The sequence below is a fragment of the Solea senegalensis genome, linkage group LG19, assembly GCF_019176455.1.
Source record: "Solea senegalensis isolate Sse05_10M linkage group LG19, IFAPA_SoseM_1, whole genome shotgun sequence".
Lineage (NCBI taxonomy): Eukaryota > Metazoa > Chordata > Actinopteri > Pleuronectiformes > Soleidae > Solea > Solea senegalensis.
The window spans coordinates 17,824,545-17,839,479 of NC_058038.1; the positions used below are offsets into that span (position 1 = coordinate 17,824,545).

The 14,935-nt window shown below is 43.4% G+C and overlaps 1 protein-coding gene across 4 annotated transcripts in view; it reads right to left on the reverse strand.

Annotated features, from left to right (window-relative positions):
- Nucleotides 1–605: 605 nt before the first annotated feature.
- The window catches only part of LOC122785110 (serine/threonine-protein kinase N1-like), a 37,276-nt gene continuing 22,946 nt past the window's right edge, over nt 606–14,935 (reverse strand). For all 4 annotated transcript variants that reach the window (XM_044050744.1, XM_044050746.1, XM_044050745.1 and 1 more), the window contains 20 exons: nt 14,158–14,303; nt 13,948–14,068; nt 12,676–12,821; nt 11,841–12,054; nt 11,559–11,753; nt 11,362–11,471; nt 11,026–11,169; nt 10,758–10,833; nt 9,370–9,511; nt 8,153–8,243; nt 6,677–6,768; nt 6,240–6,312; nt 4,875–4,966; nt 4,534–4,710; nt 4,192–4,254; nt 4,032–4,108; nt 3,782–3,924; nt 2,627–2,734; nt 2,452–2,532; nt 606–1,747 (listed from right to left, as the gene is read on the reverse strand). In XM_044050744.1, the coding sequence (XP_043906679.1) occupies nt 1,544–1,747; nt 2,452–2,532; nt 2,627–2,734; nt 3,782–3,924; nt 4,032–4,108; nt 4,192–4,254; nt 4,534–4,710; nt 4,875–4,966; nt 6,240–6,312; nt 6,677–6,768; nt 8,153–8,243; nt 9,370–9,511; nt 10,758–10,833; nt 11,026–11,169; nt 11,362–11,471; nt 11,559–11,753; nt 11,841–12,054; nt 12,676–12,821; nt 13,948–14,068; nt 14,158–14,303 (2,495 nt within the window). In that variant the 3' untranslated portion in view covers nt 606–1,543. The remainder of the gene's footprint in view (nt 1,748–2,451; nt 2,533–2,626; nt 2,735–3,781; nt 3,925–4,031; nt 4,109–4,191; nt 4,255–4,533; nt 4,711–4,874; nt 4,967–6,239; nt 6,313–6,676; nt 6,769–8,152; nt 8,244–9,369; nt 9,512–10,757; nt 10,834–11,025; nt 11,170–11,361; nt 11,472–11,558; nt 11,754–11,840; nt 12,055–12,675; nt 12,822–13,947; nt 14,069–14,157; nt 14,304–14,935) is intronic.

Sequence of the window (14,935 nt, forward strand, 5' to 3'; positions counted from 1 at the left end):
GGAACGCTACTCCCATCTTCTCTATTAGTAAAACTAAAGGCCAAGACGACCAAGACGACTTTAGACAACAGACAGTGATGGAAACTGACAATTATGATTATACAGCTGTCGTCACGAGAATTTTGGATAAGAGGAAAACCACTGTGTGGTTAAAAGCTAAGAATATCTTCCTGCATGTGCATTTCCGATTATAGTCGTGGTTAATTGTTTGGTTTGCTCCTCTGAAAGCCAATCAGAGTGATTTCTCTGATTGATCTAATTTATATCCACCCATCCGTCCATCCATCCATCTTCCACCGCTTTATCCTCCACATGAGGGTCACAGGGTTGCTGGTGCCAATCCCAGCTGGCGAGAGACAGGGTACACCAGGTCGCCAGTCCATCACAGAGACAAACAACCGTCCACTCTCACACTCACGGTCAATTTAGATTAAATTTAAACGTTCATTATCCTAAAATCTGCACGTGTCTGGACTGTGAGAACGGAGAACCTGGTGAACACCCACTCACAAACATGCAAAGTCCAGGCAAGAGTGTCCTAATTTAGACCCATTATTCTGAATTGGAAAAGCAGCCAATGGAAATAAAGATTGAGTGCTTGTGTGTTGGGTTCACATCTTTACTGAGTCACAGTTTCACCAGCAAATGACAAAGGAATAAACAGACGAAAACAATAAAACAAGAAAAAACCAAAATAAAAATCACAAAAGCCGAACAAAATCTGTAAAAGAGTGATCGTAGTTAAAACTCAGTGTTGTACTGAAAGACAGACAGGAGACGAGAGAAAGACACCAACAGCACCCAGCTGCCCTCCCTCTCTGAACCCCCACACTCTTTACCTCTCCATCACGAAAGGGCTCTCCCCTCCTCTGGCTCCCCCATGTGTTCATTTGCAGGTGGTGCACGATTGCAGCTGACATGTATACGTTCATGACAGATGCAAGGACACTGAACACAGTCAAACACACACACACACAACCATGGCAGCAACAAACAGCAGAGATAAAGGGACAAGAGATTAGAGAAAGTCCAGGAAGAAGAGAGAAACCGCGTCCTGTCAGAATTATCGCTTCTTCCTGTGATTTTGAGGCTCTTTAAGCTCGAGTACAATCACAGATTCTTTCTTTTTCCTCTTTATGTGTCGCTGTGTTGCCAGGCAGGACAAACAACAGGATCCATCATTTCAACTTCCATTTGTTACATAATCTGGATTATCTTCTGTCATCACCGCTACTTCCTCCTCCTCTAAAAGCCACTCCAGATAATCTGGATGTCAGCAGATCCATGACACTGCGTGTGAGTGCTACACGCCATCACACTCCACTGATCTCTGTTCACACACGCTCTGCCTCACAAACGCAGAGAGAGAGAGAGAGAGAGAGAGAAAAAGGTCACGGCGAGAGAGCGATTCTTCGCCTCTCGTCTCCTTCAAGTTCTTCTCTGTCTTCACAGGACAGACTTGGCCTTTACTTTCCGTCTCAGTCTCCCTTTTCAGAGTCTGTGGCCGGCAGTGGGCAGCTGAAAACCCTTTTGACCCCTGACCTTAACAGAGGTCGGAGATGTAATCAAAGTCTTTGAAGAAGTCCTGTTCCTTGCGGGAGAGTGTGCGGCGTTCGCGGGGCGGTGTGAGGGCAGGAGGCTCGGCTGTGAACTCGGTGTCAAAATTGCTGACGTCTTCTTTGCCTCCGATGGACGGCACAAACGGTGGCGTGGCTTTCCTCTGAAGCAGCGCCTCCCAGTCCATTCCCTAGACGACACGTTCAGTTTAGTATTAACAATAAAGGGCCAACATGTAAGAACGGACACCATTAAGCAGCCGTTTGTCTCCACTGATTCACAGTCTACACTCAGACTCTCTGTGTTTCTCTGTTGATCTCGTGTCGTATGGCAACATTCCAGCTTCGATGAGTTTTATGTCTATTATTATTAATTATATGTCTAGACAGACGGAGGCAACAGCGACATTGTGCTATTAAAAGCTAAAAGTTACATAATGAACACTCACGAAAAGTTTCAGAAGTGAATTCTACCGCTAAAAAAACCTTGTTTCTTGTCCCTGTCGGCCCATGCGTTGCTGCTGTATACACACAAACGCTCCCTCAGCACACACACAGACACAGGTTTTGAATAATAAGATTAACAACCACAAAAAAATCACCAAAGATACACACAAATTTAATTTCTTTCTTTCTTTGAGGTTACAGTTACTTGACCAAGAGACTGAGACTGGACTTCTTCAAGGCATATTAGAAATATTGTGTTTGCAAGAATGAGATGGCCAGACGGACAGAATATTAAGTGCCAACAGTGTGCAGGCGTAACAAAGTGTCCATCATTATCTCCTCCACATCAACAAGATATTATAAAAGGAGACAGGCTGCAAATAGGTGGTAGACATCAGTAACATCAGTACTTAACTATCCATGAATAACATAACAAACTTTTACTCACCCTGAAAAAAGGCTGCTTTTTCACGTCTTCAGCATCTTTTTCTCCAGAGCCCAGACGTCGCTCAGGATTCCTTCTCAACAACTGGCGACCGAGAAAACAACCACAAGCGGCAGAGGACATGTGACACCAATACTCACTGAGATCATAACGTAAAAACCAGAACGCCGAGTCTCACCCGTCTCATGATGCCAATGGCTTCGGTGGAGAGAAAGCGAGGGTATCGCACTTCATCGTTCACTATGCTGTCAAACACCTCCTCCTCGTCATCACCAGGGAATGGGGACTGAAGAGAAGAGGCACAATATTTGACATCATACGACACTCGCTGGTTTTCCTTGGGTTACATATCAACTCTGCACAAACCTTTTCTTTAAGTAATCCTGCTCATGGACAAATTAAAGAAATATTTGTTAAATAATTAAATATAATAATAATTTTAATAATAAAATCATTTTTGGCATTTTATTATTGACTCACTGTCCACACACAGATTACACTGGAGGTCTTTATTTAACATACATTAAGATTTGCTATTATAGCAAACTATTACTATTATTATTATTATTATTATTATTATTATTATTATAGTGGCCACGTGTTAACCTGTAATTTAAAATGAGCTCAAACAAAAATCCACTTTCAGCTGGAAAACCTTTAAAAAGGTGAACGGAAACTTAAATAATAATATTATGTCAATCATTTTAACCCTTTTAAATGAACCCTCAGGACAATGTCAGGAACACCCTGTGCTGGAGTTCAGTGCATGTCTGAAATCGACTTCAGACTACTTGAGGAAGGACACATGTGGGCTACACGGTGGTGTACGTGGCTAGCATTGTTGCCCCGGTGTGTGCTTGGGTTTTCTAGTTTCTCCGGTTTCCTTCCAAATGTCCCAAAAACATGCTTCAGGTTCATTAAAAGCTCTAAAATGACCGCAGGTGTGAGTGAGTGGTTGTTGCCCTGTCCACGGTGTAACCCGCCTTTCACCCTGTGAGCTGGGATTGGCACCAGCAGCTCTGTCCTCATGTGGAGGATAAAGCAGGAGGCAATTGTCCCTCTTATAAGTCATGGCATGAGTTTTCTATGTTGGATGCCCTTCCTGACGCAACCCTCCCATCTATCCAGGCTTGGGACCGGCACAAGGAGGACAATGGATGTCCTAATCGATGGGGACTGGGCACCTCGCTTACAGGGACCCCAGTCCTTGACCGGATTCCTTCACACTGCATTAATAAACTTTACTTAATGGATGTGAAATGTCTTTGCAATGACCGTGTTTGTTTATAAAGACACACGGAAAGTGGAACTAGATTTAACTCTGCAGTCTCACCTCTCCAACCAGCATCTCATAGACGAGGACCCCGAGCCCCCACCAGTCTACAGCTCTGGTGTAGGACGTGTCGGTCAGCACTTCTGGGGCCAGAAACTCGGGAGTTCCACAGAAGGTGCTGGTCCTGTCCCCAAAACCCATGCCTTTGTAAAAGAGTGAGAGGGATTATTATTGACTGAGAGAGTGAGGTCACAAGTCACGTGGTTGTTGCAAGAGTGCAAATGTGCCTGACAAATAAATGGACACGCACCTTCTTTACAAAGACCAAAGTCTGCTATCTTCACAAAACCGTCTGTATCGAGCAGCAGGTTGTCCAGTTTAAGATCCCTGACAAAAAAGGAGTGAGATTTACATTTAAAAAAAAACCCTTAGAAAACAGAGAACATGTTGTAGACAATGCATCAACTCACCGATAAACTATGTTATGGTCGTGGAGGAACTGCAGACCCAACACCACACAAGCTGAATAAAACCTGTCAGACACATGACGAGCACAGAGATAGAACAGAACATGTAAAGCCTTTGCACAGCGTCCAACTCGTCCGTCTACACTGTTTTGAAACCTCTCGGTGGACAAGCTCCTGTTTTCTAACATAGACAGACCTTGTGAGACTAACTGGGTTAGACCGATCATGCAATCTCAAAACCCAGCCCTAATCCTTAATAGATTAGTAGGCAGAGCATAAACAAAGAGCAACACAGAGTATGGAGCTTTCCAAGACATTCAAACACACACACACAGCAAAACTCACACAGCGCGTGGCTCAGAAAAGACGTCAGCATGTATGTGCATCATGAGGTCTCCTCCTGCCGTGTACTCCATGACAAAACAAACATGTTCTGGTGTCTGGAAACATGCAAACAGGTTGACCAGGAAGGGATGGTGGGAGCCGTTGACAGTCTCAAAGATCCGCTTCTCACACATCAGACTGGAGACAGACAGACAGAGCAGGGGAGGAAGATGTGAATGAGACAGTTATTACCGTACAGTACGAGTTTCATGAGGCGAGTGGGCTCGCGGTGTGCAGCTGAGACTGTGCCGTGTTGTAACAAACACACACACACACACACACACACACACACACGCGCTTACCTTTCCACTTCATCCCGCGCTACAATGTCTCCCTTCTTCAGCGCTTTGATGGCGTAAAGGCTGCTCGTCCTCTTGTACTCTGACAGCAACACCTGCAGAGTCCAGTGCAAGCCTCATTGTTCATGTCAAATATTATCATTGCCACAATCCACGTATATTCCAATTCCTCACAATTTTACTTGACGTGGAATAAACGTTAGTTTTTATGCAACACTGTGCTTTTAATACGGCAACAAGTGAGCTGTGTGGCACACACGGAAACGGTGTATCAGAATTTGTATGCAAAGGCAAGACTCGTGTGGAGAGCGACTTTACATATTTGTATCTGATCACACATCCAAAAGGACCTCTGTTCACTGTGGAGTGACACAGTGTTTGACGCGGAAAGAGATAATTCAACAATCCAAAAATGTCCTGCTGACTTGTAAAGATGGAGTGGACTTTTCCAGAGAATATAATGAAACCAATATTAACTTAGGAGCAGCAGACAGGGGCAGTGGAGGGGCAACATTTGCATGACATTTGCAGCTGTCTGTGGTCACCAGTGGGTAGATGTAAGGTGCTTTGCAAAACACTAAGCAGGAAGTGGATTATTTCATATATATGTTGTTTTGTGAAGTGCCTTCAATGTCTTTTTTCTAACCTGGTACCAACATCCGTCTACAATCGTCAGTGCTGTCAAGTGAAGTGTGAATGTTCACACCTGGCATTGAGATGCATCACCTACAACCACATGAAATCGAATCTGGCCTCTCCAACCTTTCATTCAAATGCATTATGTGTGTTTGTCTGTGTGTTTATATAGAAATGATCCAGTGTGTTTATATAGAAATGATCCAGTGTGTTTATATAGAAATGATCCAGTGTGTTTATATAGAAATGATCCAGTGTGTTTATATAGAAATGATACGGCGACCAGTCTTAATATTGTGGCTATAAATAAATCAATGAACGGGCGCTGATTAGTGTAAAAATCCTGTGGAACTGCAGTGGGACAGAGGACGTCAAGTGAGGAGGTGGAATCTGTAATTTCATTGAATTCATGTACCACCTCCAATATGTGTGTGTTTTAATGATGAGACCTGAGGATCGATGCAGGACTCACTGTGTGCTTTCAGACCTGTACTTAGTGTGATCTGGACATGATCAGACCCCTGAAGATGTTTGAGTCTAACACTGCAACTGTAAGGTGCTAAGAAATCTCTCTATTGCATAAGGGAACTGCAGAGTTTCACATTAAACATTATGTCATGAAAAGAACGAATTTTCATGACATAATGACGGAATAGAAGTGACACTTTTGTCACTTTGTGCAGAGGCAGACGTGTCCGTTAAATCCGCCGTGTGAGTGTTCGTCGCGAGTACCTTTCCAAAGTGGCCTCTGCCCAGCACCGCCATCAGCCTGAAGTCCTGCAGACAAAGTGGGCCTCTGCTGGGTCTGAGACAGAGATCAGAGGCACATGACACAGATGACGCACAGTGCAGCGTATGCAGCATATGCAGCGTAACATGGTGCCGTATTTAAATGCAGAAATGCAACATCTGTTCATGGTGAGTGTTTCTGGCAATTCTCTGGCACAGCCAGCTTTTCATGACATATGCTGTAATCCACATTAATGATGACTTGGCAAAAAAAAACCGAAGGGTTATATCACAGGAACATATTGTGTGTGTGGGTGTGTTTCTAGTGTCATGCTGTGTTGGCCATATTGCAAAAATGAAAAGCTCAGGTGTATTTTCTGTGTGTGTGTGTGTGTGTGTGTGTGAGAGAGACAGACACATGTCCTCGTATTAATTTGCACCTGGGTAAAGAGTTCTGGGACAAGGATCTGGTCGGCTGCTCGTGAACAGGGACACCCGGTGTGGTTGGGGGCTCGATGACCGGCGTCTGCTCCTGTGAGACGGAAAGGAGAAAAAGTGAGAACGCCCGGAAAACAGAGGGAAAAACAACAACAACAACAACAACAACAACAAGGTAATAACCTAAAAACAGATAAACACAGAGTTATGGAAGCTCCTCGTGCCTCATGGTTGCCAGATCCCCGGCTGGCTGTCAGCCTCGCTCCTCCTCTTCATTCCATTCTCACTGCTAATTAGTTTTCTTAAAAACATCAGAGTAATTAATCCCATAATACTTCAGCCCAATTGAACATGCCATCTGTCACAGGCCTTCTCCCAAGACTTTCTCTGTGCTGCTCTAATTCTGCTGCTTTTGTCCGATTCAAATGTGCTTTTTTTGGCGTGATGATGAGAGTGAAGCTCTGTATTATGGAGGCATATTGTGCAAGGATCACCACATATGTGATGACTCATCATTACATGACAATAAATGACATGATTCAGTCTTTTTGACCTTTTAAAATTATATATAACACTCATTTATATTAGAAAAGGTTATTTTATACAGAAGTATATAAAAATACTCTACTTTATATAATAATTCTTCCTCTTTTTCTGATTCATTTCTTTCTGTTTTCCAGATACATTTTTATCTGTTATTCAAAGTAATTTTTTCCTGTTTTTCTGTGGATTCTTTTTCAGTTTTTCAGAGTAATTTTTTTCATTTTTTCATTGAAAAACAGAAAAAAATGTTTTTTCAAGTGAATGCAATGCACTTCTGTAATTTTAGGATGAGTATTAACCTCATTATTTTCTTAATGAAATACATTTGCAAGGTTAATGCAAGGTGAGGTTTGGATGTCAACACACTTTGGAGACTGCACAGTTCATTTATAAGTTATATGCAATGCAGATTAGACGCCAGTGGTTCATCTTACACTGGTTCACCAAGATTCTGAGGCTCCAGAACCAGAACCAGAACTCAGTGTCTAACTCATCATCATCATCATCATCATCATCACTACCTGCCACCTCTCACTTCCTGTTAGTTACTCACTGTGAAGCACACGCTCCGTAGGGAATGACCAAGTCATTCCCTACGGAGCGTGTGCTTCACAGTGAGTAACTAACATGAATTTGGCCTTGATTGAATTAAAGCTCCCCGACAAGTCTCATTAAAGCCGTCGCCCTGAGTTTTTTTAGTTCTCCGTTTCTCTAATGATGCGTCCGTCCTCTCTCGTCTCTCACTATGCTGTTCTTAGTGCCGCTCTTAGAAATCACTCCAGCTTACAGAGCGCTGGCCTATGACTGCTGCTCTGTTTCCAGGCCAAAGGCAGCAGGTAGGTGAGTGAGTGAGTGAGTGAAGTAGAAACATGATCGTGTGTGACATCCCTTCATCCCCGTGTTCCTGCCACACTCACACTCACACTCACACTCACCAGAGGAGCAGGTGCATCCACCACGTCTCTCCTGACCTCAGGTTTGGGAGGCGAGTCGCTGCCCAGATTCAGCTTCTCCACAGAGATTTCCCTGCGATGCGAACAAACAGATAAGAAACTTTATATCTGGTTCTGTGCTGTCGACGAGGAGCAATGGAAAGAGGGAAAACATGTCACTATTCTAACTTCTGTTTGGTCTTTATGAACAAAAGGAATGTAACAGTATTTTTATGGCGTACTCTTTATCAAAAACAGGCTCTGCCAAGCAATACTATCAGACCTGACTGAGGGAGCGTTGTGTAGATGCTCGGTGTGCACTTCTTTGTGTTTTCAGTCGCCTTCTAACCTGTTTGCTGCCATCTTTCTTCACTTGTGCAGCGTTGCTGTAGACTCCCCTGAAACTAATCACTGTGTGTGTGTGTGTGTGTGTGCAGCGTGAGAACGTTGCTGGGCGACACGAGATCTAAACGCGGCTATACCAAGAAACACACAGAGATTCATGTGGAGCACTGTGTGAACTCATTTGACACTAGCTGGTATCAAATGAACATTTGCATATATTTTAAGTTACGCTCTACACTTTTAATGTTTAGAGCACAGCGATGTCAAACTAATACTAACTAAAATAATAGCATAATAACCTATCATCAACAAGAACTAATGTTTCCTTTTGTTTTACATTTAATGTAAGTCTGTTTTTACAAAACAAGAACAATTTCTTGAGAAAAATAAGTGCATTTTCAACAGCATTATGCCTAAGTTCACTATTTACCGTTTACTTTTCACAAATTACAACCTACAGATCACAGTGGATCTACAAATGCACACAGGTATCTGGAAGAGAAAAATATAGTATACAACATTATTTCTAATCATAATGTGACATTTTCACACAGTTATCCTGTTTGACACACCTGCTTAATAGAATAGAATAGAATAGAATAGAACTTTATTGAGATTTGCCTTCGGCTTAGCAGCATAAAATCATAAAAGGAGACACACAGGAAAAAAGAAGTAGTGATAAAACAAGAAATAAGAGGTGTGTGGATTAAAAACGTCGTGGAGTTAAGAATACACATACCATATGGGTTGAATTGTGCATTGTCTTATTGGCTCCAGGCAAATAAAAGCATCCGTCAACATAAAATGACTCCGTTTTATGTTGCACATTTTATGTCCTTTCTCGATGCCGGTCCACAGTCTCATAGCGTACATACCCTGTGCTGTGTGTGAGCGTGTTGCTCGTGAAACTCGGCGTGTAGGCAGGCGCGTTGCTTCCACTGGGGATGGCGTTCCTCAACAGACGGACCCAAGTCGCGATGTCCACGTTCATCTGGCGAGCTCGGAGGAAAGCTTTACCTGGGAAAACACGCAGCGCGTACGTGTGAGTGATTTAATGTCGTGAGGCAGCTGAGCTGCTGCATGTTGCATTTCCTGTGAATGTGTATCATCGTGGTTGTGGAGAGTAGCAGAAGCCATTATTAGCAGCCGAGCTCTGGCTTTGAGCACAACAATGCGTGGACCACTTTATTAGGCTGTGAATACATTATAAAAAACCTCAATCTGACCGAAAGGTTGTGGTTAACTGATGTATATTTCTAATCTGTAATGACTTTTCGAGGTGGCTTTCTCGCGCAGAGGCACCTCAGCTACTTCAGCACATATCGATCTGTTTGTGTTGTTGTCGACTAAAGTCGTTTTCAGACGTGGACTCGGGAGAATGTCACGAAAATTGGAAATGGATTTTTACTGAACATGAGCGGTGGCTTGAGCAGGAAGCAGAACATTCACACGCTCAGTTGCTGTGAATCATTGAGTTTCTCCTGCTGTTTTCTCATATGGACGTTATTTGGACATGCACCTTTGTGGACATTGACAGTTTAAACGCAGCATTTTGACATATTCTTGTCATCTTTTAAGGGTAATTTAACATTTTCAGAAACCTCTCAGCTGAATGAGACCAATAAAAACACTTAAGTCATGGAAACAACATGACAAATCTTGCCAAGTATATTTTTCTCATTTCTAGTCAAAATATCTCACTTAATATAAGACAAAATCACCTAAAGAGTATGATTTAAGTGAGATAGAGGAGCTTGTTTTTAGAATACCTTGTTAAGTGGAACAGTCTTTAAGTCATATCTCAGATGAAACAAGCTTTTTTGACACGTCAGAAGGTTTTTAAGATGCTGTGTTATTTGTTATAGATGAATCGTCAATTCAAGAAAATGTCTAAGTTTCTGATCTAATTTCAAGTAGGTGTTAAATCTAGAACAGTTACACAATTACAGAACTAAAAATGAGTTAAATGCAATTGAAACAAATAGGATGGAGGAAAAAATACTATTTTTGAGCGTCACAAGCTTATTATGAGACACAAAACATCACAATACTAGTAAAATATAGCTAAAAATTCATATTTCAAATCTTGTGAGGCTTAAATATAATGTCTTATTTCAAGAAATCTTACTAAGAGAATTTTCACTTGTTCCATTGGCAGATGTTTTTTGCTTATTACAAGCAAAAAACATCTTGTATCCATTATTTTTGTTTTCTTATTTTTGGAGTGGCCTTTTTTTACAGTGCAGTGAGTACTTGAACATACCGTGCTGTTTCGAGAAAACTTTCTTCTGCCTCTGGAGTCGACGGCCTCGCTCTATCACCGGGTTGAAGAAAATCACCTGAAATCAAAGCCGTGCAAAAACCCAGTTTAACCGCGTTTGTAGTATGTGTTCACGTTTATACGTCTGCATATAAATGCATGTTTACTGTTGCTGTTAATGTGTGTGTGTGTGTGTGTGTGTGTGTGTGTGTGTGTGTGTGTGTGTGTGTGTGTGTGTGTGTGTGTGTGTGTGTGTGTGCGCGTGCTGTACCTCAGCCAGCAGCAGCCCCTGAGGCTCCAGCTCTAACTGGACTCTGTGTCTCTGGTTGTCCAAAAACTCCTCCAGCTTCAGGTACTTGAGAGCACACAGGGAGCGGTAATCTCTCCAGTACACCGCGATCTCCATCTCTCTGGACTAATCACACCAAACAACAGCAGGGAAGATTCATGTGTTAGCTCAGCATTTAACTTGTAGAACTTTTAAAACGACAGTTTGAGTTCAGGGTTAGAATGACACAACTGGAGGTAAAACCTGGACGAGTTCTAGGAATTTCATCTATTTACACAACACACTGTTTCTGTTACATACACAAAAAGAACATCTTACCCTCTCCAGTTCGACAGTGAAGGTTTGATCCCAGGCCTGTTCTCCAACAGTCCTCCAAGCTGTCTGACCCACTACTGTGTTCTCCAGCTTCAATACTGCGCTCACCTCCGCTGTAACACACACAAACACAAAGGTAAAACCAACAAACGCGTTGTATTTGAAGGGTTTCTGTTTAAAACAGCGGCTGACGGACTCACAGGAGAGCTCGTCTGTCTTGCCGGGGATCTTGAGGCTCATGCTGCTGGTGCTGCGGCTGTAGAGGCCACTCAATTTGAAGGAGGAGCGTCCATCTCCCACCGAGTGAGAGGGAAGAACCACTGGCGTCCCTCTGCTGCGTCCCGGGATGACCTCCAGCAGCCCCATACAGCCCAGGAGACGCACCTGAAGAGAGCCTGGAAAACAAGAACGTACTTCCACCGTCACAGATACAGAGACGCGACGCAGATACACAGATGTGTGTGTGTTGTTTCTGTGTCTACCTGTGAGAGGAGAGGGTTTGCTCAGGGTGCTGTACTGGTTATGGACATACGGGGTGCTGTGGCGCGAGCTGAACGCCGAGGACGACGCCAGCACCAGCTCCTCCTTGATGAGGCAGGCCTTGGGGTGATCCTCGGGGAGCTCCTGCAGCCTCTGCTCCAGAGAGCACCTGAGCAGGTCCAGACGCTGGGACGACTCGCTCAGACCACACTGGGCCTGCAGACAAGAAGAAGACGACGACGACTGTGAGAGGATTTGACTTTCTTTCTCCTTCACTGACAAAACGTGGCTCTGCACCTGTAAACCTCCCTCATTAACACATTATCTCTGATTGAGATTTTGTCGGCTTTGAAGCCAGACTTGCCTCATTTCCAGGCTTATTATGTTAACAGGCAGCTGGACGTAGATTCATATTTACCATACAGATATGTCAAGCTCAATATTAATATTAATAACCATCTATCGTCATCACCAAGTATCACCCAAGAGTCAAGCTGGAGTCAATCCCAGATCACCGTGGACGGGTCAGCAGCCAATCTCAGTGCCAACATATCATTCACACTCAGACTTAGAGACAATTTTGAGTCTCCATTTCACCTAAACCCAATCGACACAAACAAATCAGTCCAACCAGGATTCAATTTAATACCATTAAAATGTATTAGAGCTCAACTGAACATATGACGGGTTCTCCGGTTTCCCCCACAGTCCAAAAACAAGCAGATTTGGGGATTAGGTAGATTGGACACCTCTTAATTGACCTGTCCATGGATGGATGGATGAACATATGACACTACTTTTAAATCCTTTTTTTTAATGTCCTCTCTGTTCACTGACCTCAGCCATGGCTTTCTTGTCCTGGACCTTTCCTGCGCCCAGCAGTCGCAGCATGTTCTTGGCTCCCTCGGCCATGGCGTGCTCCACGCGGTAGTGGTGCCACAGCTCCTCCACACGGAGCTCCACGCCACACATGTCCGGTTTACCTGATGACCGGTGGCAGTTTTAGTATGCACACATAGGAATTTAGGAATAACAGCAACACGTTGAGGCGATAGGACCAAAGCATGGATTAGAACAGTTAGAAAATCCACTGGCATTATGATTTAATTTAAAAAGTATGTGATTCCAGACTCCTAAATGTGAATATTTGGATTCTTTGTCCCTCTATGACAGTAAAATGAATATCTTTGGTTTGTGCACTCATTTCTGAGGTTTCAAAAACATTTGATTGACATTTTCAATTCTTTTGATCAAAGAACTGATGAATAAAATGAGAAAATAATTGCTATATATAGTAGAAATCTAATAGTTTATTTCAGCCTGAGAAGCTACATTAGCATCCATCGGAAGTCAACCAGAAAATTGATACAGGGCCTTTGTGCAGTATTTACTTTCTTCTGTGTTTGGGTTGATAACAGAGCTCCTGAGGGAAATAACTTGCCAATGAATGACTAAACGCTGCACTGTGTTCATCCAGTAGCTGCTGACTTTGTTTTCCTGACGTTTGCTTAAAAGCAGCTAGAGTTGAGTGGGTTTTTAGAGCTCTAACGCTGAACGCGATTGACGGCTGCAGAAAACACGTCAACGAGGACCAGCGCGCCACAAAATAATAATGTAAATAATGAACTAATGACTAATGGTTAGACGGAGCGAACACTGTCTAAATCAGTTAGCTTGTTGTTCTTTCTTCTCCCCTCCCTGCTTTTTCTCTCTCTTTCATCTCTGGTTCCTTCCTTTCCCTCGACTTCGCTCTGTTGTCATCTCTGACTCAGTCCTTTCAGTCTCGCTCCCTTCCTGGCTCCCCGCATCTGACCTGCCTCCTCTCTAACCTCTGTTAAATGAGGCTTGGCTTTTAGTTGTTGGGCAACATCAACAGGATGCAGGCACATCAATACAGCTCTAACCTGGGAGGGACTGTAATGGCCAGTGTGTGTGTGTGTGTGTGTGTGTGTGTAACTGGAAGACTGTACACAGTTAAGTTCTAAAGCAAGAATCGATCCATCACCACCTGCATCATAAAATATGCAGTGTTTAGAAGCTGAAAGAGAGGCAGGTGGGATGAAAGAGGAAGTGAGAGGAAGAGCATGAAAGCAAAGCTGTGGTAGATACTTTGGCCGTCCTCGGACTGCTCTGTGGCCTGCATGGCCTTTCGGATCTGCATGCGGATGATGTCGATCTTTGTCTTGCTGTCCTGCAGCATCTGCTGAGCTGTCTGGAGGAGCTTCTTGTCCTGTGGGTGCGTTTGATAAGAAGCGGTTGGACAAAGTTGGCACGGATGAAATATTACAGAACACAGAGTGACAGCTGGAGGCGGATTACCTTGGTACCTCCGTTCATATAGATTGGGATCATGTTTTCTGCTCCCTGTTTGACCTTCAGCTCAATGTTCAGCTGCCGCTCCAGAGCTGCAATGCGGTGCTGAGTGGCCGACGTCCGACCCACTGACCCCGGAGAGTTAGGGGCATCTGGGCGAGAGGAGTCATTGGTTGTTACGAGAATAAGTGACTTGTTGATTTGTGTCAGTATTTTTCAAACAACACTTTTCACGAAGCAAATAAAATATCGATTTAATCATTCAAAAATATTGTATTTTATTGTTTGAATATACACTTGGATTTTTGTTTGTGGGCGGGTCTTAGGAAGCTGTCTGCTGATTGGATACTGAGTTTTGGAGTGACAGCTCAATGGACCGGAAGTTGTCACAGGCTCGGAGTCGCTGTCCGTCTGGAACTTGTTCCAAGTTTTCCCCCGACGACATCCGACAAAATAGCTTCCTAAGGCCCGCCCACAAACAAAAAACCACGGCACAAAGAATAAATCAGGGAACGCAAAGAACAAGTGTATTTTCAAACAATAAAATCCAATATTTTTGAATGATTAAAACGATATTTTATTTGCTTCTTAAACTGACACAGATCTAATTCCATATTGTTGCAGCTTTTAACACATCATTGTCTTTCAGCAGCACACGAAACCAAAAGAAGAGTCATTTTGCATTCTTTACTGCTGGACTACCGGCATTTTGCATTTAACCCCCAGAATGCATTGCGTGTTGGTCACGTGGTCTGGCAAGCTCAATAATATGATTGTGAGTCTG